This window comes from Pteropus alecto, unplaced genomic scaffold (genome assembly GCF_000325575.1).
Source record: "Pteropus alecto unplaced genomic scaffold, ASM32557v1 scaffold24, whole genome shotgun sequence".
Classification (NCBI taxonomy): Eukaryota; Metazoa; Chordata; class Mammalia; order Chiroptera; family Pteropodidae; genus Pteropus; species Pteropus alecto.
Window position 1 is genome coordinate 23,921,211 of NW_006439192.1, and position 25,193 is coordinate 23,946,403.

At 33.9% G+C, this 25,193-nt stretch overlaps 1 protein-coding gene across 1 annotated transcript in view; it reads right to left on the minus strand.

The window, feature by feature from the left end:
* Nucleotides 1–22,943, minus strand: part of ZDHHC2 (zinc finger DHHC-type containing 2) — a 28,680-nt gene extending 5,737 nt beyond the window's left edge. Inside the window, exons 1-9 of the mRNA XM_006916424.3 lie at nt 22,917–22,943; nt 21,561–21,655; nt 15,960–16,080; nt 12,095–12,164; nt 11,308–11,340; nt 8,268–8,388; nt 5,996–6,128; nt 2,762–2,888; nt 2,350–2,442 (exon numbers count right to left, since the gene is read on the minus strand). Coding sequence (XP_006916486.1) covers nt 2,350–2,442; nt 2,762–2,888; nt 5,996–6,128; nt 8,268–8,388; nt 11,308–11,340; nt 12,095–12,164; nt 15,960–16,080; nt 21,561–21,655; nt 22,917–22,938 — 815 coding nt within the window. The 5' untranslated portion in view covers nt 22,939–22,943. The remainder of the gene's footprint in view (nt 1–2,349; nt 2,443–2,761; nt 2,889–5,995; nt 6,129–8,267; nt 8,389–11,307; nt 11,341–12,094; nt 12,165–15,959; nt 16,081–21,560; nt 21,656–22,916) is intronic.
* Between the last annotated feature and the right edge of the window lie 2,250 nt (nt 22,944–25,193).

The following is a 25,193-nucleotide window of genomic DNA, read 5'->3' on the forward strand; positions in this document are numbered from 1 at the left end:
CCCACCCACCCCCCGAAAAACGGTTTACAGGGAAGTGGAGGAGCAGGTTACTATTTTACAAAGAGTTTTCAAAGATGGCCTCTATTGTGAAGTTACACCTGAGTAGAAAGTTAACGAAGAGAAAGTACAGACTATTCAGAATTCTGGATGAAAAATGTTTAAGAAGAAGAATGAGCAAGTACAAAGGCACTAAATAAGGGACATGCTTGGTATATCTGATGAACAGTAAGATCTGTGTGTCCAAGGATTATAAGTGATGGGAAAGCGGTAAGGGGCCAAATTAGACAGGACAAGGTAAGTAAGGACACTCATTAGTCTTTATTCTAAGATGAGAAATCACTGGAGAGTTTTCAGCAGAAGAATAACAAAATCTGATTAATGTTTTAAAAGGATCACTCTGACTTCTTAATGGAGAGTAGACTGGAGTAGGGCAAAAACAGAATCAAGATCAGTTAGGAAGGAATTGAAACAATTCATGTGAAAAATGATACAGATATATTTTGAGGGTGCATCTGACAGGATTTGCAAATGGAGTAAATACAAGATAACTGAAAGAAAGGAATCAAGGATGACTCCAAAGTCTCTGGCCTGAGCCCCTAGGAAAAGAATGGTCATGAATACTGGTACATACATGTAAGAATGGAGGAGAATCTGGTTTAGGGTGGGTGTGAGGATGTAGATGGCTGGAATCAAGAGTTCTGCTTTTGCGCCTGTTCAGCTGTCAATGACTTTAAGACATTTAAATGATAATGTTGAGTAGACAAAACTCTGGAGCACAGAGGAGACACCAGCATTAACCATAGAAATTTTATATGGCCTACTCAGGGGAAATCATAAAATTCTGTAGAAGACAATTTAACTGTCAAAATCCAATCTCAATATTTAAAGGAAAAGATGGAGAAACCTGGTTACTTGACCTCTTTGAGATCACCTAGCTGGGTAATAGAACCAGAACCAGGATTTCTCTCAAAGCCCATGGCATATATAGTTGGAGAGATAATATCTCTAAAACCCAAATAGTCTTAAACTGCAAAACCATTTAACAAAGGTAAAAAACACTGAAAACTACTGCTAAATTTTATGAAAATTTAAAAACATGTTCTAAATAACTTATTAAAACTAGATTTTTCTGCACCGAGGTACAGAAAAAACCATTAACGTTTAGCTCTGTGGAATTTTCAAGCCACATGGCATGACTCTGGTACCTTTGAATATCCCTGTGAAACACATCAGAATAGCCTCCTCATTAACTGATAGAGTCTAGTCTGTACATCGCTCACTCCAGGGACGGGGAGGTGGCAAATAAGTTTCATCTTGTGACAATTAAAAATAATTTGGAATGGCTGCCAGGATCACTGCCTTGAAAAGCATTCTGGGGTCACTCCAAGATCCACAGGAAAAAGTACTGTGATCAACAAGAAATATGCACTAGATGGGAGGAGTGTAGGTATAAGTGCTGTGTACATGGCATTCTGGCAACTAAGAAAATCTCTAAAATTTAACTAAGAATGCTATTATGGTTATGCTTTTGCTATTGGCTTTCATTCAAAATTAGAAGTATGGTCATATGCAAATAACTATCTTAAAGATACACAAATTAGTATTTCAAACTTAAACATTCATACATGTACAGCGTTTTTAAAAGTTTAAGTAGTTTTGCCTTTTGCTGGTTAGTAACAAAGTCAGAATCTAATTCCTGGTCTTCCTGAAATTCTTAGATAGACAGGAACCAAAACAGACCAAAACAGAACCAAAGCAGGGACAAAAGTCTCCAGACTATAAATTTCTAAGGCCCCTTCACTTCTCTCTCCACAGAAATGGTTCAGATAATGCTTAAAGATCTTTGAAAGACCACCAAGAGTATGGTATGCATTGTTAATGGAACTGTCAAGGAGGTGTCTGGGATTCCACTTGATCCCCAAAGGCCTGATCTAGGGCAGTTTTCTAATCTCCTTGTAACAATTACAATATAGAGGAAAGATCTAGAGGGTCAAAGGGAAAATTTCCCTTGTCTGCTCACCTAATTACTAGGGGAGCTAATATGGACTTACAATTCTTTTTCTTTTAAGTGTTACATTTTTAAAAAATCATATTTCAGTCAACCAAAATATAGAGAATTATACCTGTTTACTCACTGCCTAGATTAATAACAGAATTTTACAAGTATAATTGAAGCTCCCTATGTACCCCTCCCCAATCATACTTTTCTCCCTCCCTCATTTCAAATGAAAACCACCGTAGTAAACTAATTTATGTTCTTGAAATTTTTTTCAAAGAAACGTATAACCAAAGGATACGTGAGGGGAAAATACATTATTCAAAAATAAAATAGAGAAAAAATTGAATTACTTTTTAGATGTTGAATTCAGTCCTGCAGGAGTAGATGGTTGTTCAGGATCCTGGTTAACAAGGCAAGTTGGAAAGGAGCAGCCATCACCTAGACTATAATTAAAATCAGAACTTACAACTGAGCAATTAAAAAGACAGCAGTGAAACTCTGCTAAAGTGCTGATGTCTGCGAGCAGAACATAGTTATATTATGGACGAAACCCGTGTATCAGACACTGGTTTCAATATAGTATGTTTAGGGAGATAAGTTAACAAATTTCCCGTTGATATAATAGTAAATCATAAAATAATTGTTTAAGAAATAATTAGAGTTTCTATGCAGAAATAATTAGAGTTTCTATGCAGAATTATAGGGTTCTTTTGTTGGATTACTCTCATTAGTTTAAAACCTTAAAACTTCACAATAAAGTACCTTGAAAAAATGGGTAGCAACCAATACTTCTTCTCATCACCAAAAACTTGTCGCATATTTTTACTGAAACCCAAGCTGAATCCATTCTTATCTGTTCCATGTCGAAATACTGGACTTCTAAATGCCTCTATAAAAGACAGTAGAGCAATCACATGATTAAAGAATAGATCAACTAGTAACTCGTATATTTAGAAGTGATTGAATGAAACGAGGTAACTCGAAAATGAATGGCTAGCTCCCTGTGAATACTTAATGTGCCTACCAACAGCTCTGCAGTATAGATTGTTTATTCTATTTTAAAACAATCACAGGATATGATTAAATTTTTAAGTAATCTTTTAATTATTATTAGCAACACATATGCATTGCAAAAAATTAGAAAACACAAACAAGCAAATAAGTTTAAACTTTACATCCTCTAGATCTTTTATAGATAGATGGGTGGATGGATGGATGACTGGATTTAGATATATACAAATCTACAGTTTTTTAACCAAAATTAGACTATACATACATTCTACAACCTGCTTTTTAGTCCATCAGTTCCATTTTCCAATTTCATTAAAATTTTATCTTATCCAATCATACCTTTTTTCCAGCTAACCAAAAATGTCCTTTAAAGCTGGTTTGTCCAAACCAGGATCTACTGCAGATTATACATTGTATGTGGTTATGCTCACTGTACATGTGGGAGCTGCAGTTGCCGTATTTGAGGTCCTGAAGATTTATCCTTATGTTTTCTTCTAAGACGGTTACAATTTTAACTCTTTCTGTTAGGTCACTGAACCATTTTCAGTTTATTTTTGTATATTGTATGAGGTAGAGGTCCAATTTCACTCTTTTGCACATAGATATCCAGTTGTCCCACCACTGTCTGTTAGATACTATTTTTCCCATTGAGTGGTCTTGGTACCCTTGTCGAAAATCATTTGGCCAAAGACGTTTAATTTTAATTGGACTCAAAATTCTATTCCATTGTTCTATGTATCTTTGTCCTTATGCCAGTACCACACTGTTTTGATCACTATAGATTTGTAGTAAGTTTTGAAAAGAGTAAGAATTTTGTTTTGTTTTTTGGTGGATGTCTTTTCACTACTTGGGGCCCTTGAAATTCCATGAATATGAGGATCAGCTTTTCTATTTCTGCAAGAAAGGTCATTGAAATTATAATAGGAGTTGTACTGAATCAGAAAATCTCTTTGGGTAGTATTGCCATCTTAACAATATTACATTTTCTAACCCATAAACGGAAGTCTCACTATTTATTTAGATCTTCTTTAATGTTGTTCAGCAACGTTTTGTAGTTTCACTACACTAGTGTTGCACCTCCTTGGTTAAATTTATTCTTAGGTATTTTACTATTTTGGATACTATTGTAAATGGAATTGTTTTCTTAATTCTTTTGGGACAGTTCATTGCTAGTGTATAGAAATACAACTGATTTTTTTTCCATATTTATCTTGTTATGAAAATTTGCAGAACTTGTTTATTAGCTATTAAAAAAACTGTTTTTATCGTGCATTCTTTAAGGTTTTTATACATAAGATCATATCATTTATTTTAAAAACACAGTTTTAATTCTTCCTTTCCAATTAGATGCTTTTAATTCTTTCTCTTGGCTAATTTCTCTGACTAGAATTTGCAGTACAGTGTTAAAAGCAGCAGTGAAAGAGGGTATCCTTGTTTTGTTCCTGATCTTAAGGGGAAGATTTTCATTTTTCACCATTGAACATCATATTAGTTGTGGGGTTCACACAAAGCTCTTTATCAGGTTGAAGAATCCCTCGTATCCCTAGTTTGTTAGGGGTTTTTATCATGAAAAGGTGTTGTATTTTGTCAAATACTTTTTCTGTATCAGTTGCGATAATGATGTGGTTTTCCCCTTCATGTAATTAATGTGATATATTACCATTGATTGATTTTTGCATATCAAACCAACCTTGCATTCCTGGGATAAATCTTACTTGGTCAGGGCATATAGTCCCTTTAATATGCTGCTGGATTTGGTTTGCTAGTATTTTATTGAAGATTTTTGCATCTATATTCATAAGGGATATTGGTCTGTAGTTTTCTTTCCTCGTGCTGTCTTCCTCTGGCTTTGGTATTAGTGAAATGCTGGCCTTATAGGATGTTAGAAAGTGTTTCTTCTCTTCTAATTTCTAGCAGAGTTTGAGAAGAATTGGTTTAATTCTTCTTAAATGTTTGGTAGAATTCATCAGGGAAGCCACTTGGTCCTGGGCTTTTTCTTGTTGGGAGATTTTTGGTTACTGATTTCAGTCTCCTTACTTGTTATCATCTATTCGGGGTTTTTTTTTTTTTAATTTCTTTGTAGTCTGATCAGCAGTTTGTGGGTTTCTAGAAATTTGTACATTTCATCTAGGTTACCTAGTTTTTAAATATACAATTGTACGTGGTATTCTCATAATCCTTTTTCATTTCTATAAAGATTATAGTCATTTCATTTCTGATTTTCATGATTTGAGTCTTCTCTTTTTTCTTTCTAGCTATAGGCTTGTCAAATTTGTTAATATTTTTTAAAAAACCACTCACTGATTTCATTGATCTTCTATTTAAAAATTTTTCTATTTCTGTTATCTCTTCTCTAATCTTTATTATTTCCTAACTTTTGCTGGCTTTGGGTTTACTACTTTTTATAGTTCCTTAAGGTATAGAGAAATTACAGATATTTCTTCTTTTTTAATGTAAGTATTTATAGTTTTATATTTCCCTCTAAGTGCTGCTTTTGCTGCATCTCATCTCTGTATGGCCTTTGAATATACCGTTTTCTCTGCTGGAGATGTGCTGGCCCTTACATGACTGAATTCTTAGGTTAAATACATTTTATTTTGGTGAGCTCTTCCCTGACCACTCTATCTAAATAGGTTCCCGTCTACCATCCTCAACTCTTTATGCATACTTCAGCATCTTGTTTGTCTCCGTTAAAGTACTTCACGTTTTGTAATTACTTTTACGTTTGCTTGCTGATTTTCTGTGCCCCTCACTAGGCTGTTTTGCCCTTGCTCACCACTAAATATATGCAATACAACAAACTATCAATAAATATATGCAATGAGTGAATTGTTTGTGTCTAAGTCACATCCCACAAAACAATGTAGGAAATAAGAATAATTTTTACCACTTTAGAACAGGTTGGCATTTAATAATCTGGCAACTTTTGATGATTAACTCTTTATGTATTTAAAATTCTGTTAACTACAATAATTGGATACTCACCTAATGTAGATTTATTTTTGCTGACTAGCCAACAATGATAGCCAAACAGAGAAGACAAGCTGACAGAAAACATAGCTGCAGCAAAGAATAAAAACATAATATGGAACTTGGCTTGAGTATCAGGTAGACCATTCTATAAAAAAAGGAAGAAAATAAAATGTTTTGTCAAAGGCCTAAGTATTCCCCTACTTTTATAAGTAAGATTTATTTCTTTGCTTAAAATTTTTCTTAAATTTAGATATGGAGAAAGATACATGGCTTTATGTTAAATTTTTGAGAAAAAATATATTGCATCAGATTAAAATAAATGTTTACCTGAATATAAATATATATGGAAAAGATATTCAAATTTGGGATATTTATTTTGTTTTGTATAACTGAATCATAGAAACATTATGGTAGTATGGTAGTATGTGTATAAACTATAACAGGATCTATAAAATATACTTTTGAATTTACTACCTGAAAATGTTTTAACATACTATAGATTTATAAATAGTTTTATCGAAATGCCAGGAAATAAGGATAAATGGGCACAACTTAGCTACTATACTCATTGATGTTTTACATTACTACAAACAACACCACATACAAGAACACATATAACACATCCACAATAATGCTTCAAGCTATTTCAAATAACAACATCACAGAAAAGATAAACACTAGAACGTAACACCTGTCTAAAATAAAACTTACACCACCCATGAGATAAAACAGGCCATCTCAAAGCAAAACCAGTTTAACTTTCATTATATGTATTTTCCTAGGGACCTGTGCTTGCTCTAGAATGGCAGGTTTGGGCTTATGGATACTTAGTGAAGCAACAGAGCTACTAGGAGGTGTCCCATTCTGAGAGAAGATCACACTGTTTCAATATTCTGTGGTATCTGTCAGGCTGACACAGGTCACAAGATCTTACTGACAGCTTTTGACAACAGAGTCCTCACTGTGTAAACTATGGTCATTCTTTTACAAATATATTTGTGGTTGGAACTATAACCACCCACAGGAATGAAGAGCAGTGAGTTGACAGGCTCTCAGACATTCATTAGGGATTATTCTTCAGGCTGGACACTGGAGTGTACTTGAATGCTAGGAGCACGTCCATGCACCTGTGTATTCCTAGTGCTTGGCAATGTAACAGGGACACAGCAGGTGCTCAATAAATCTTTAGTAATGAATGTGGTTCAAATCTCACATAAATGATCTAGAAATTCAAAAAGTCTTACCATAATAAAGGATAATTTTGTGAAAAAAAAAAAATAAAGCAATCCTCGCAAGGAATAACTGTTTTCTACTATTGCATGGTGGTGTTCATGAGGAATATCTTTAGATATTTAAAATACTTAATTTTAATTCCATTTTGCTTACATTTAAAATAGCGCAGAAAACAGATAAGCTACCTAAAGTCTAATCAAGCCATACCTACTAAAATTCAAGATGTTATATAGTTTTTTTAAAAAAAACCTTTTTATACATAAACACTTCTATTTCAAACACTAAAAAAAGAAATCTTCTTATACAATCAATTCTTGTTATTGCAGTGGTTGTGTTCTATAAAGTTGCCATGAACACTCAATTTGTGAATAGTGAATCATTTCTCCTAGGGAAAATACAGGGTTAGGTTCCTGTATTTTCCTGCGAGCTTCTAGTTACAACATTGACTCCTGTGTGTTTTTTGCTTAAAGACATCTTATTAACATCTTATTTGATACATACTGTTGATTCATTAACATAGAACTCAATGCCCAACATCACTATAACCCATTCCTGAAAGAAGCTTATCTAATACATGTATTTTCTCCAAAAAGCATACCACAGTCTTCTTTTGCTCAGAAACACCAGACAGTACTTCAGCACTATGCTTGAAGATCATTTCAAACAGCGAAATCACCAACAAAAAGCACAAAAATGCAAAATACAGGGCATTAAATAGACTGAAAAGCATTCTTGTTTAACAATATGAGAGTTAAACCAAGAAGGCAAAGTGTTGCCTTGTTTGATTTCTACTGGGCATGCGCACATGGAGCAATGCAAATATATGGCCGCTCTGTTCATGTCTGCAATGACCACAAAAGCTCTGTGAGTATTGATTTGGGGTTACAGATAAATTTTAGCAAGTTGGTGAATTCGCAAATACAGAATCTGCAAATAGTGAGGACTGACTATATATAATGAGTTCTAGTTTATAAAATTAGTGTCAGAAATAATTCACTAAAACATATATTTTTGTATAGCAAAAAAAAAAGTCAACAAGGTAATGACTTACTGTCCAGAATTTGATAAAATACTGTAAATCTGTAGCAGCAATAAAAAGGCAGTACAGCAGAGAATAAGCCAAGAAAAGAAGGAAAAATTTATAATTTGAAAATCCAACACAATTGTTCACCCTGTTAACAAAACAGAAACAACATTTTCGATGAGTTTTACATTTTTAACTTAGATATACATATGCTCAACCTTAACAGTGTTTGGTTTCCTATCATTGGAAAGTATTGGCATGTCTTCAGGTACAATTCATCAGATTTCTTTATACATATAAACATTAAAAATTCCATTTCAGTGAAAAGGAACTTCTGTGTTTAGATTTTTAAAATTTGACAGGTAGTACTGCTTTACTCAGTCATGAACCATGTAACTATACAGTGACCTTTCAGCAACACAGGGTTGAACTGCGCAGGTCCATTTATATGTTTTTTGTTTTTATTTTTCAATAAATATACATTCAGCCTCTGTATCCCCAGGTTTCATATCCATGATTCCACCAATATTATATTATAATCTTAAAATTTTGTTAAAAGGGTAGATCTCATGTAAATGATTTTACCACAATAAAAAAAAAAAATTATTAAAAAATTTAAAGATAGGGTCGCTCCCCAGTGTAGTGGTTAGCACGTCTGCTTTACATGCAGAAGGTCCTGGGTTCACGCCCCCGGTGGAGCCGCAGACCATACCCCGGGTGCGCCAGACCCCGGGCGCACCCAGCAAGCGTGTGGGAGGAGACGCCCTGCCTTCAGAGATCCAGTTCTTAAGGGGAAAGGGCAACATCTATAGGTCAGGGGTGGAAGTGGTGGGGGGGTGAATTAAAAGAGGGGGGAAAAAATTTAAAGGCAAAAATTTACTTGGCTTATGAATAAACTGGAAATTGGGGTGAGGGAAGGAAGAAAAATGTTTATATTTTCTATCTCAAATAATATAAGGCCAAAGGAATAGCATTAGGTTTAGTAATTTTGGAACTTGAGGGTCTTAAAATAAGCCAAAAATTGTGGATGCACATTGTATGAAAGTTATATTTGCAGCTCCAAAGATTCCACTGTGAATGCAAACCAATTACTGAGATTGTCTTTTATGAATCTGAATGAAATAATGGCAATAAATAATATTGAAAAAGTTTAATTGTATATTTTTGCAAAGCACACAGGATATTCCCTTCGTTTAATCATGATGTTTTCAAGAGAAGGGGACGGGTAGACAGGCTGGGGTACTGTAAGACTTCGGATAATGTGAGTGAAGACAATGACTCTTTTATGGACGAGGGGAAAGTGAGGAGAGATAAGAAAACTTTCTCTTCCTACAGAAATGTAAGAACAGTTTTTATATTAAATGATAAGTAGCACTTTTATGGAAACAAAAATGACCTTGATCATAGATTTTTATAATATCTAATTTAGGTTACTTTAACTTCTATGTAAAAGCATGATATAATTTGCCATGTCAGAGGCAGAAAACACAGCAGAAAGTCAGTAATAAAGACCAGGTATTTTAGAGTTTCATATGTATTTTATACTTAAGTAAATATAATAACATTTAATATTTAAATTTAATGCTAATATTTATTTTTAGTGGAAACTAGAATACATGTACCTTTTTATTTTTGATTTAGAACCATAGTGTGTATAATCTACAAATTTTAATTTGAAATTTAAAAATAAAATGGCTGTTCCATTCAGCTGGCACCAGGTAAATATTAGGCCCTTGGAACCAAACCCTTCACAGATCAGTCTGGCTACTGCTTCCTGCAAGAGAGCGACCAGAGCTGAGATGGTGCCTAGGACAGTGGCCACAGCAGGGGAGGCAATAGTGCAGGGAAACAATAACACAGCAAGTTAAAAGGTACTGTAGTCAGACACAGGTGTCAGGTGGGGAGCTGTCAGCGAGCATGGGACTGTCTATTGCAGGTGCAGTGAACTCACAGGTGGGTCATGGGGCCATGGGTGGGGCACTGACAGCACGTGCTACTTGGAAAGGTCAACAGAGGAACATAAGGATTAAGACTATTTTAATTGAAGATATGGGGCGGGGGGAAGATGCTGAGAATGAGGACAGAATGAATGAAATAAACGAAAGGATGAGTACGATGAAAATTAATACAAAGAGAAATTGTTTATTGAGCTCCTTCTTCAAGAACATCATTCTCATAGGAGTTAAGGAGCCTTAATTCAAAGGAGAAAATCTAAGTGGAGAAAAGGAAGCGGTATCCTGGCGAGGGCTATAGAACACTGTAAACCTGACATTCCTCCATTGTTAAGATCACCATTTCTTGTACGTATATGTTTCGACCTACACCTAGTGTAGACTTGTAGGCATGTCTACCTTTCTCAAGTGCCTGAAGAGAAAGCTTGTGGAATAATCATGCTTAATATCCAAATCCAACCTGGCTGGCAACCTCAGTATGATTGTCAAAGGTATGTCCACACTGGGATGAAAAATTATCCCCGTAGTTTAGAAAAATTAACCCTCATTAGTTAATTAGATCTTTCAAATAATTCCCTATTAAGTCACCTAATTTCATGACTTAGAAATTTTTAAAAACTATTAATGAATTCTAAGTGGAAACCCTTGTTTAAACATGTATATACGTGCATAGTTGCTATTCTACTCCTTAATGACAAGTTTTATGTAAAACAAATTGTTAAAGCTTTAAATGAATTAATTATACACAATACCTTACTTTAACTTCCAGTAAGGTATTGTGTATAATTTATATGTACATTTTGGTGTAACTTCTGGGGAGTAGTCTAGAATCTCTATATTCTTATGCATGTGCATACAAAGAAAACCATTTGTTCTGAGCAAATATGAGAAATTAACTTTTAAAATGTGAAGCTAACAGTTTTTATATCATAGAAATTCTCCTGAAAAAAAGGCTCTTTGGAACTAATTAAATAAATATCAGAAATTAAATCTGAAAGTACCTGCTGGATCAGCTAAGGCAAGATTTCATTTATAAAAAGATTTAAATAGATAATTATTCCATTTTTTTAAGTTATAAGGGGCGGAAACTCATTGAAGTGTAGAGCCATACTCACCATGGACAATGATGATCCATCTTCAAAATACATCTAAAAAAAAAATATACACACAAAACTCAATACTCCATAAAAACTTAATCCCATTAAATTATAAAAAAAGAAATATAAAAGTTATTTCAAAGCAGTTGTGGCAAGTAAAATATTAAAAAATTATTTATTTATCCAAAAATTAAATAATAGCAAAAATCCTCATCTAAAATCAACACTGTATCCAATTTCAGTTATGATACAATTATAGAACTTTAAATTCAAAATATACATGCTTTAACATGCAAATCAAATATCTCATTTAAAAAAAACAAAGCAATATGTTAATATACAACTATTTTATGCTAAAGAAAGTACAAAATGTCAACAGATTCACCGAAAGTCTGGATAAAACTTTCCCTTTAATATCAATCCTTAAGTCAAGTAGTACTGTTCTTGTCGTTATACTAAGTATAACAACATCTGACTTTTGGGAAGTCAATTGAGTTATCTTCACAAAAATGGGAAAGTCACAGAAATATTTATTATATCAAACTAGACAAGTCTGAGGTGCTAAAACTCATGTGTTTCATTCATGTCAGCGTGTGCGAAAATGGGGGAAAAGAGACAACCGACCGTGGCCCTAACCCGCACTCACATTAATGCTAGTGATTGTGCCAGTACATTTCCTAAATAAAGGTCTGAGAAGCATGAACAAAGAGAAAAGGAAATAATCCAGAGAACAGTGAGAAAAGAAACATATTAAGAAAAAGACCACTAGCATGTAGACATTTTAGAAGAAAAAAGGTTTTCTTACTTATCGCAGACGGAACAGTGATGGCAGCGATCTGGTTTTATAAGTTGGCATCTGTCACAATATCGGATTGCTAGGAATAAAAATCTCCACTTAGCCTTAGATTTAGCAGTGAACTGAACAAGTAATTAAGTGATTTTTAGCATCTATCCAAATGTAAATTCTAAAAAGCACACCGGATTTCAATTTGGTAAAAATGAGACACTCGACTCTGTTTAAAATGCAAAAATGGAATGACTTGCCTACAGCCTCAGTTCTCTGGAGAGGCTTCCCCAAAATAGAGAATCTTTGGGGGAAATTTTTCTAAGGCATTCTCAATTGTCAGGGTTTACAGTAAGGCTCACAAAGGATGTAAATATATCCATTTCTATCCAAGTAAACAGAATGTCTCCTTCAATTACATCATTTCTTGTACTCTGCCAGGATAACTAGGTGAAGATACAACCACATTTTAGAAATTAGTGAGTAAACTCTATATGTTGCTCGAATTGGGAAAGATCTCACATCCTCTCTGTTGGATGAGATGAGATTAGAGGTGAGTAATGAGAAGTACTTCCAACAGAGAATTTCAATTATTATAACTGAAGTCCTAATTTTTTCTTCTCTAATACATATATCAAAGACAATTATGGATGACTGATTTGGAGAGGCCATTTCAGTCAACAGGCATCTTACAGGATGCAAGCAGGCTACAAAAATTATAGGAAAGCAGTTATTAAGTTGGCAATCCAGTAGGATCAGTAAAACCAAACTAATGAATTTAAAATTTGAAAAAAACACTTGCAATAAATAATTACCGAGGTTATGTTAGCTAATAGTATAATCTCTGAAAAAGGAAATAGTTGCTATAAACTAAGAATAAAATGAGCTTTTCTTAGATAACAAGGTCCAGATGGATTTGTTTTCAATGTTGAAATAAGTTCTTAATCATCAGGAATTGTAGAGATGGCTGAATTGGCCTTGTTGTTTATCTCTTGAGTGAAGAAGTCCCACAGGTATATTCACAGTGATATGCTGTAAGGTCTCACTGGCTCATGAAAATTATTAAAGTGTAAAGCAGTGTTGTCCAGAGAAATACTAGTTTAACATGAGCCACACGTGTACTTTTAAATTCTCTAGGAGCTACATTAAAAGAAGTAAAAAGCAACAGGGGAAATTAATTTTAATAATATATTTTATTTTACCTAATATAGCTAAAATATTATTTTAAGGTATAATCAATATAAAAATATTAATAACATTTTATGTTTTTTTCATACCAAGCTTTTGAAACCTGTTATGTATTTCACACTTACAGTTACATTTTAAGTGCTCAGTAGCTATAAGGGCCTAGCAGCTCCATAATGAGCAGTGTGGTCTAAAGTCACAAAATCTCCAGGAAACATTTGGTGGACAATGCTAGATTCTTTCCAGATGGTGATTATATATCTCTAAAGTGCACTGGGGCGGGGGGAAGCTTTCAAATTAAAGTGGACAATAACTCATAGCAAATCAAAACAACGTAAGAATAAGGTTTTGTTTTTGTCTTTTATAAGCAGAAATTTAGTCTTTTAATTAAAAAACACTCTGTGTGCCATATTATGTTCAACTAGAATTATCCCAGTGTAACTCAAAATGAACCAATTATTGTTTAAAAACTCCTAATGCTCAGGGGAGAATTTTATTTTAACAGTCTTGATTGAATTTTTTTGAGAATTTGTTCATATATTTCTTCCATAATTTAAAGCATTTTTGGTAAATATTGAAAAGAAAATGTTATCGAAATGCATGTACAATGCTGAACTAGTTACATCATCTCCAAGTGTTACCCTCTTAGTCAAAAATTACAAATTTTTTTGTGGGAAAGGATCAAGGGCAAGAGAGAGCTAAAAAAAGTAAACAGTCCTCAATAAAAATAAAAATTAAAAATAACATAATAAAGTTTGGAGAGCCCTGTAAGAAAGCAGATGATGGGTGGATAAGAAGAAAGCACGGGGCAAACAGAAGTGAGATGAGCAGTCTTCGTAATACCCTGCCTTACTATACTCACAGCCATGTCTGTTTTTGCTTGAATTTGTTCTCCGTGTACGGCAGTCGGTTTAAGCCAGGCAGCTGGCATTTTTCTTTTTTGGGTTTGGAGGAAGTACTGTGGATTTAAAATGAATGGTAAAGTCCTGAATTATATTACCACCCACTCTCCTCAATTCTCTGTAACGGGTATGAGCAACAACTGAACCTTTCAGTTGCTTTAGCCCACAGACTCTCCCATGGGGAAGAAGGAAGATATCCATAGAGCACAAGGGTCACAGAGGGGTGTGGCTGAAGGGGGGAATAAAAAAGACGCTCTCACATCCTTGCCTTGGTGCTACGGTGGCTGCTCCACTGAAATGTCCCTTCTGAATCATGCCTATCTTTCCATTTTACACATTGCAGAAGGGGATCAATCACACCAGAATTGTTATCTATTATTCTTTGTACAATTTAATTTAGACAATGCCTCTAATCAATTAATACTGGTTTTAGCAGGCATGTAGAATTTTTGCATCAAAAATATAAAGATTATATTAGGAAATTCAGATTCTATTCCAGACTGTCACACATAATGGGAATAATAAGTTCATCTCGGGAACAGACATATAATACCTGAAGATGACTTTTAAATGCAAAGTATAATTGTTATTATTAATGAAAATTAATATTTGTTCTGGTATAACTTATGCTTCCCCCTTTCTCTTAATTCTGTGTGTCAAGGGGTATAGGAGAAAAGCACTGCACTAGAAATGAGGAGACTAGGTTTTTGCACCTGGTACTGTCACTGTCATTAACTAGTTTTGGAAACTCGTGCAGTTTATTTTTAAGGGGCTTAAGTTTCCTCAATATTTGTTTAGGTTTATATAGGATAAGTATACATACATTTATACAGAAGCACATCTCTGTCTTTGTGGGATAGAACCAGTAGCATAATATTAAATCAGAGAATTACCACTTGCTCATTGAAACGCGGTGGAAACAAAGAGAAAAAATATTGTGTGTAAGACTAGGAGTTAGATTCAATTATGATTCCAAAGTGAGTTAGAAACAGATATAAATAATATAAATATAGTAATGAGATATTTTACATGCTTCGTTTTTCATATTAAACTTTGAAATAAGTTGTGTATTTTACGCTTAAAGCACATCTCAATTTGGACTCGCCACGTTTTAAGCACGCAGTAGCTATGTGGGCTGATGGCCACCAAAATGGACAGCGCAGGTCTAAATTCACAAAGTTTCTGGATAAGTCTTGGTGGGCAAGTATCAATAGTCTATGTGTGTTAGTTTTTAAGATAATTCTTTAATTAGATAGCTGTTAAATTATCTTAAAAATCTGATCCCAGTAAAAGACTGAGTTGCATTTGTTTAAAAAAATTACCATACATTTTTAAAGATGAAGAATTGTACCAATACCTAAATTGTTTTATATAATTTTTTAAATTGCTGTTTTAAATGTATGCAAAATTATTAATGTTCTGTTCATTATAGATAGTGCTCCCTTAAATTAAACTGAATATGAGTAGGAAGGTCTATAGATTAAAACTTTAAAAAAAATGAATACTACTACAAACTAAGATTTCAGTAGTTCTAACATCTTCACTGAGTCACAATTAAGTAGGCAGAATAGAAGTAAAGTCAGTTGTGATTTGGTTGAGATCTCTGTGCCGCACTGTTATTCACGTTTCCATTCTGTTTTATAGAAGTGTGCCGTAAAAGTTTAATTGTGCATTAAATGTTTAATAGTAATCCAAGATATAACCATGTTTTGCAATGAGTGTTTGACAGTTTCATGTATATATGCACTCTAACAGTCACCACAAGCTATTGTGCCAAAACATTCATTATCGACGTCTACCTCCAGACATGGTCCTGGTATAGATGGGAAGATCTTTGGCTGCTCGCCTAAGAACTTCCTGATGGGCTTCTCCCCTTGGCTCTCTCTCCAATAATTCTTTCTCTGCATAAGAGAGATGGAACTGTGGAACGGATTTAAATTTTAATTAGTATTTTCAAAGAAATGGTAGCATATTGATCCAGAAAAGACATTTATAAAATATTAATGGTATATAGTATATACATTCAGAAAGATAATAGAGTTTGAAATCTGAGCAACTCTGTTAACCTCACGGGTTATTAGTTTATGTATCTAGAAAAGGAACTAATAATAATAATAATACTCATTTCCTTAGATATTTGTGAAACTCTTAGGCTAATTTTCTAATTGATCAGCAGCCAGAAACCCTTGCTGTAAATGCATATATGTATGTAAAAATGCTTTATCAACTATAGAGTTCTATCTAAATATTAGTATATTAATAAGTAAAATGGAAGAATAAACAAATTTGGCTCAATGGATAAATTTTTTAATTGGATGTTAGTAACAAAAATAGAAACAAATCTTTCAAGCACGTTTTCTCACCCAAGTAGGTTTTAACTCAGGGATAATTATTACATGAATTCTCCTCTAACACTCAAAAGAACTAATTACTAATTTTACTTCTTATACTGCCAATTAAAAAATACTTGAGAAAAATTGGTTTGGACTCCAATATGATAATCATAAAAAAAGTTTTAAAAGTCTGTTTGAACTCCTATGAAAGTCTGTTTGAATTTCCTTTCTGGCACTGTAAGATGCTCTTGGCTCATCTTGAATATGTCCAGTCCTGGTTTTAGGTATTGGCATTTTCTCCAAGGAGCCGTCCTTCCCATTACTGGAGATTAGTATCAGAAATCAAGATCTGGGCTCCAATATAGTTTTCAGATCAAAGGAAAGTACAATTTTAAAAGGATATACAAATTAAGAAAAAAACTACAATCTAATAACAAGCAGAAAACTCACAGAATTATAAGCTCTTTTTGTTAGTTGTTGTTCACTGAGGATAAAAATAAACATATAATCTCACAAGTATCTGCAATGCACAAATTAAAACAACTTTTTTTGCCTATGAATTTGGCAACAATTTTCTTAATAATAACATGCAATGCCAAGGGTCTGATAAAACTGGAAGCATTGTATGTAAATCGTCAGTCCTTTTGGGAAACAATTTGGCAAGTGTCTTAAACTTTCTTGATCTTGTAATTTTACTTCTGAGAATTTATTTTAAGGAAATAATCCAAAATATGGGTAAAGTTCTATGTATAAACATGTTAACATTCATTTATAATATGAAAAGTTGGGATCAGCCTAAAAATCCAAGCTGGGATGCAATTTAGTAAATTTTTACAAATTTCAGTGAGAATATTATGCTGTTATTAGAAGTGAAAATAAGCCAATGATGGACTATTATGTGAAAAAATTTAACTAGAAAGAAATTCAGAATGTAAACTATGTGAACTAGTTGTGTGGCATGTTTTTTCCTTTTCCTTTTTGCCTAGGCTCCATTTTCTAAATATAATTTAGTATAGTGCTTTTATATTGAGAGAAATATTTAACAATCTTGCTATGAAAATATAAATTTGAATTAATGTGTTCTGGATTTCTTACATTCTCTCAAAGTGTGAGAAAATATTAACATTATTTTCTCATGTTACCTCTTCTACTTTTTTAGTCCCATTTTTCAAAGATTTTTAGCACATGAGAACCCTTTATTGTCACTTTAAGTCTAGGACTCTTATTTTACCAGGGAGGGGTTTTTGGCTGCTGATCGATTAGAAAATTAGCCCAAGATCTATTAATTTTATTAACAGAATAACCTAAGATTCTTAACCATCAATCAAGGGCTCTTTCTTTCATAACAATGGTCTCCAAAATCTTTTGATTATGTATTCCTATCAGTTAAAAATAATTTAAGATTACACCACCTATATATATATTTATATGATGTGCTATTAACTAATATGTAATGCACTATATATGTGAAACTTAAAAAATAGAGAAACATTCAAAGAATAACATATAAATAGAAATTCTGCTAATTTTTCTCCATGCTCCAATTGATTTCAATTGATGTCCTGGGCACGCCCACCTACTGTGGTGTTCACTCTCCATGCTAGAGCATGGTATAGTGACAGGAGTGCAGCCTTGATGGTCAAAAGGGCTTTAGTTTAAATAGTAGCACGAGATGTGCCACACAGTCATATGAATCAAATAAGGTAAATATGTCTTTTGTGGAAAAATCATCCAACAAAGCCTGGTATAGCTATAAATTCACTATCATTAATCTCGACTGGTCCCCCAACAGTGTGTTATTTCTTCTGTGTTTTGTATCATTTCATTTTCCACTCTATCCAACAACTATTTCAAACTTCTCTGTTCTCCCAAACCTCAGACAACCTAATTCTCTCACCATTCTTAGTTGATCATCTCACACATAATTTTAGGGAGAAATTAGAAGTCACTTCTACTTCCTGCCAAAGCTATAAATATAAACTCGCATCTGTACACATAACTTCCTCCCTATTTTCAATCATTTATCAAATATTTATTGAGTACCTTTTCTTGGTGAGATCCTGCCCAAGGTACTAGCAATGGATTAGTGAACAAAACAGATAAAATTCATGTTATTTTAGAGCTTATATTCTAAGGATGGTATAAAAAATGAATATGTAATGTGTTATTATAGAGTAGTATGGTATGGATAAAAAAATAGCAAGGTACAGTTTATAGAAAAACTCTAGGGGTAGGGTTTTGCTAATTTAGACAGAGTGATCATAGAAAAACTTGAAAATAGGGCACCACTTGAACAGAGACATGAAGATAGGAAGACAGTGAGAGACTAGGTCACACAGAAGAGTATTCCGGGTCAAGGAGAAATAGCAGGTTTCAAGGCCCCTGAGGAAGAAAACACTTAGCATGTCGATGGAACAGCAAGGAAGCCATTGTGATGGAAGACACATTAAAGAGAAGAATGTTGGGCCAGACCATCTGCGGCCTTTTAGGCTAGAGTAGGGATCTATGTTTTCATTCTGAGTGGGCTCAGATATCACAAGAAAGTTCTGAGGAGAAGAATAATATGATATCTTGTTTTTGAAAGAACCGTTCTGGCTACTGTGTTGAAAATACGCAGAAGAGGGAAAGTATGAAAGCAAGGAAATTTATCAAAAGGGATGGAACTCTACAAGCAAGAGATGATGGTGGACTGGACCAAGGTGGAGGCAATGGAGCAGGTATGAGCTCATATTGTGAGTACTCTAAGGGTACGGCTTACAGAATTTGCTAACTGACTAGATATGGAGGTCTGAGAGAAAAAGCGTAGCAAAGATCACTCCAAGGTTTTGTTTTGACCTGAATAAATGGAAGAATGGAGTTGCCATTATTGAGACAAGAAAACTTTAGAAATAGAAGAATTGGGGGAGTAGGTGGAAAATCAGAAGTTTGTTTTCAGGTATGTTGAATTTGAAATTCCTATTAGAAATGTAATTAAGAACTATTAGAGTGTAAAGTGGGAAGTCAGAAATTTAGACAAGAGTCATTGTTGCCAGACCAGGGAGACTGGCCTTCACCCTGTGAAATACGTGGAGTCACAGAGTAGATACAGTAGCGTGAAAGTATTAAATTTGTTTTTAGATGGATCACTGCAGCTTCAGGTGGATGATGAATTCTTACAGAGTTCTGAGAAGGAAATGTAGGCAAGACTGAAAACAGTGACACCATATAGGAGAAGATTACAATGTCTCAGACAAAATAGGTGATCAAAACCCTGAATTAAGTCAATAATAATAAAGGAAGGGGGAGAGGAAGGGAGGGAGGGAAGAAGGGAGGGAGGGAAGAACAACAAGAAGAAGAAAAAAGGTAGGAAGGTAAGAGAGAGGAAGGGAGAGAGAAGGAGCTGGAACTAAAACAAAACTATTAGGACGTGAAAACATCAGCAGAATCGAGATATTGGCAGAGGGGTGAGGAAGCGGAGGATTCAAGCATGGCTGCCAAGCTTCTGTATTGAATGATGAGGTGAATGTCAGTGGCATTAATTGGTATAAGAAACGGATGAATCATGGTTTGGTGAAGAAGAGAGTGATGAGTTCAGTTTTTGACGTGTTGAATTTGCGGTGTCAGTGGAATGATCAAGAAGCTATGTTTGGCAGGAAAATATATGTTTGAAATTCATAGGAGGGGTCAGAGCTAGAAATATATTTGGAAATTTTTAACACAGAGGTCATAGGTAAGCCATCAGAATGGATGAGATCGCCTATGATAAAAGTCAGCATTTTCCCTCAAACCTACAAATAAGTCCAGGATGGGGGTAAGAGAAATGATAGAAAAGAAGTAAACATGATAGGAAAGAAGAAAAAAGAAGTAGGAAAAGAAAAATAAGTAGACAGTAGAAGAAAAAAAGACTACATCTAACTCATTCTAGGCCAAGCATACCATTAATTCTGTGCAAATATCTGTGGTTTTGTTTTTAATATTCTTTCCTAGGTCATATAGCATATTTATTAGCCTTTCTGACCAGTTTCATTTCAAACAGATTATTTCAGGAAACAATTTATAGTGATGCCTAGACTTTTTTTTTAAGGTTAACCTACTAAAATTACACTATTATTACTGGAACAAAGTGTATTTCTATTCAACATATGTGTACTGGATTAAATGGCAAGGAAATAAAAATGAGTAAGACACAGCACTTTGGTCCAAAAATATTTAACTAAGATTAAAGACCTAGAAACAAATAGCCAAAATGATCTTTTCAAAATGTATATCTGATCATATCGCTTTACTTAAAAGCTTCTGTGGCTTAGACTGCTAGTTGACTCCTAACATATACTCTTTACTTCTCCTAATCTGGTTCAGAAGACCATTCAGAATGAAGACTATACTCCCAGCCTTTTGTGCAAATATAAACGGCCATATGACTAAGTTCTAAATGTAACCGGGAATGGCATCAGCAACTCCAAAAAGTGTCCTTAAAGGGAAGAATATTTACTTCTACTTTTTCCTATTTTTTCCAGCTTGTTGGCTGAAATGCAGACATGGAACCAGAGCAGATATCTTAAGCCAAAAGGTGACCTTGGGAAGGGAGGCTACACATGTCAGAGGAACAAAATAGAAGGAGCCTGGGTAACTGGCAGCTGTGGACTAGCTACAGACTTTGAATGGAGACATTCGTTAACTCATTACTTTGTTGTTGTTTGGTGGCTAACAGCTAACTAATAAACCATTAGTATGATAATTATAATAGGAGCACGTCTACTTTTAGCTCTATCTATCATCTATCTATTTATCTATCTATCTATGTGTCTATCATCCATCCATCCATCTATCCATCCATCCTAATGTCTAATTCTAAAGTAGAAATGGAACACTTAACAGATGTAATATTGGAAATATAATACTCATCTGGTATACAAATAATATTTACCAAATGAAAATTCAAATGTTTACTAACAGACACATTAATATTAAAAAATCACTACACTCAGTAAGTTTGCAGAATTAGTAAGAAGACATAAAATTCATTCTTCAGATATCAATATTATTGATTTCCATCTTTAGGATAACTTTGCTAATATTTTAACTTACTTCTTTTGAAGGATTCATTGGTAATGTAAAGATAGTTTTCCAATATGACCAGACAAACATTGCAAAAAGTAGATGATAAGCAATCAGGCACACAACTAAAGTGAGAGAAACATAATTATCACTGTAATATGCAAATACATATTAAAGTCATGGTATTCACAAAAGATCTGATTGTTCTAAAATAACAAAATTACCAGTTATAATAAATTAATTCTATTTTGAATTTTTATTATTTATTAATTTTTATTATAAATAAGTTCATTTATGTTATACCAGAATAAGCACAACTCAATGAATAAGATTTTATACTTAAAGCCAAGAGTTAAAAAAAAAAATTCCCTAGTAATACATAATCAGATCTATACCCTTGATTAGAAGCCTCTCGCCCACAGACAGGCCTATCTGTTGGCAAACGGCTCACAGGGACCTTTTGTAAACTCTAAAAGTAGGAAGCTATGCCTGCAACTCCAAATAATAAACGTAGCATTAAAGAAATGTCAAAACATTCAGAATTTATGAACTTTGCTTCACAAAAAAAATAGCAAAAGCAGTTCCTCCATGAGAAGCTGTTTGCTTACTTACTTGTTTAGCTAAAGTCAAATGTAGTGGCCCTCACTGTTTTAATGACAACATATCTAAACAGAGACCATCTGGACAAAGAGAGATCTCTTCTAATAGAAGTTAAATGTCTTACTTATTACATGGGACAATTATTAAGAAAAGCATTCTGATGCTTTTTTCAGGTAATGCATATAAACACACTTTGTGTGGTGTTTTATTCTTGAAGTATTATGCAAATATAAAATATTAATTTTGTATACAGTGATGATTAATTATGGAATACAGATTAATATATAATAATTCTGTAAGATATAGTTGAGTAAAATATGCTAATTAAAATATGCTAGTTTATTTGATATTTTAAAACTTTAATAGTAAGTTTAACTTTTTAAAAGAATGATGGCACACATATTTATAGAATCATTAAAAAATTATAATATCCAATAAGGCACTTAAATCAGTGTGAGATAACTAGAACTGATTATATGTTCCATGGATTATATAAGTGACACAAGTACAGGGTAATACTCTGAGTCGAAACAGGAAATTGTTAATATTCCCGTATCTTGAAGCCAGAAGAACCTTTGGCACAATTACTGCCATTTCAGGGAAGAGTCCTTTGCCAAGTGTCTGACATAATTCAGTCTGGGGACTAAGGGAATGAGATGCCTTTAACCCCATCCTGTTTCCACATTCTCAAAGAATAATTTATTAATCCCAACCAAACCTAAGTGAATTCTAGTTGTTATTTCAAACCATTTTAAGATTTTTATCTGAAACAATAATATATTTTACCTTGTTCTCCAATGTTTTCCATGGACACTATAAAATAAATAGGAAAAAAAGAGACAGGAAATAAGTTATATGATGCTTATGAGGCTTGACAGAGACATAGGGCACTAGAGTACGTTAATAATTTGACTTCCCTTCAAACCAACATTCTCTAAATATTTGTTCAACTTTGGTTAGAGCAGAGGTGAGAACTGTGGGAGAGAGTGTGGAGAAGACTAGTGACTACATCCAGCCATGCCTCTACTGGCATTTTAACCCTGGGTCTCACACAGAACAAAACCTGTCCAGCACCCCACTGTGGGTCTTACTCCTGTACTATTGATTGGTTTCTCTGTTTTCCTTCCAACAACAGAGTTGAGATAAAAGCAGTGTTCTCCAAGTCATTCCATTTCCAGAGACATTTATTGCTGTTTATAAGCTGGTAACCACCTAGTTTAGCTCTCCAAAAAGAAAAAAAAAAAAAACATGTTGGGTCCATGACTCACATTCTTCAAATTTCTCTAAGGGCAAATTCTTATTGCCCAATGACTATAAATTGTTCTCCACTGTATAATGATGGGCCCAAGAATGCGCCTGAGAAATTGCCATCTCTTAATGGCCATTGTAAATATCCCAAGGTGACAGATAGATTAGGACAGAGACACAGATCTACAACAAGCTGGGACAAGAAACTGAATTTAGCAACCGAGGCGGTTTTCTTAGCTTCTGTATCGTCTCCTTGTTTTGTTTCTCATTTGGTCTTTTCCTGCACTTGTACTCAAGCCTTTTAAAAGTTTTGGCCTATCTCAGTTGTACCGAAAGAAGATTTGACTTTGGTTACTTATGTATTTCTATTCCTATTTGGCTTTTTAAAGGGGTACAGTATTCCAGGCCTTCGTCCTGTAATATATAATTTTATTACCTTAATAAGTACTGGACTCAGAGGGTAATGCTGTGAGAGATTTTTAAGGTTAACTGATCCAACCAATCTCCTTCCCAAGAGAGTTATTTAGTGAAAGTCAGTTTAGGCATTTCTAGAGCCAGTAGGAGCCCATAGTTTTGGAGAGTAGCCCATTCCAGTACTGGATTGCTCTAAGAATGATTATAACATTATTGTGTGCGAAATTAGCCCTTTTGTGGCTTCTACCTATGGTATTAAGGCTTCCAACTTGTAGTGATAAACAGAAAATCTAAATGACATACTTAAAAGTTGTTGCATGCCCCTTAAAAATGTTCTCTTTTAGCTCAAATAATACATGATTTCCAGATCTCTCACCAACCCTGATGTAGCTCCTTTAAATGTTTCCTAGGTTCTCAATTTCCTTTAACACTTCCAATCACCAGAATGGGGATGGCAGACACAGATGATCATTGACTTACCAATGGCCTGTTTCACAAGTCTGCTTATAAATCAGAGGCTGGAGAGTCAGAGGTCACTTTCTCACAGAAGCCCTGCAGTGGTTAATCTGAGGACATAGGAAGGGCCCTAGGCACGTGTGTCTTTATATCTGACCCTACCACTCCCTTTATGCATTTCTCTCTAGGTACGACTTTCCAGTCTTCAAAAATGCTCCAAAATTGACTACAGCTCTTCTGTGGATCAAAATTTCCAATACTTCAGTGGAGCTAAACTAAGGAAATAGAAAAGAAATTTGACTCCATCTGTACATTTATGTATGAATGACCCTTAATGACCATTCCAGAGGTGGTTTTTTTAAAAAAAAAAACCCATGCTAACCCATGACTCTAGCTGGCAGAAATAAAAAAAAAATAAAAATAAAAATAAAACAAAATGAAATTTAAAAAAGAAAAAATACAGTTATATGAATTGACAATCTTTTCGACCTGGACCACTACTATATTGGCTAGATATGCATTTAAAGACACCATTTTTAAAGCTATTACTTTTCTTCACAGCTTGTTTTTCCCTAAACATACTTCAAAATCCATAGATCTTCTATTTTTTTTCAGTTAAACAAGTTATATGCATCTACATGAATGCATGCTTATGGTAAATAATTCCAATAACATATAGAGAGTGAAATGTGAAACTTCAAAAAGGGTGTATCAATTACACTCCCACAAAGATTGTGAGCCTATCTAATAACCTTTAAAAGTAAAACTAATCTTCAACTTTTGTCACTATCTTAGGCCAACATAAAAATCACTGTTTTAGTATAGATTTCTCTGATTACTGGTGAAGTTTAGCATTATTTTTAAAATAAAATGATTGGTTTTTCCCATTTCCTCTGAGCAAATCACCACTTTCCCATTAGTCTACGTCTCTTTTACTTACTGAGA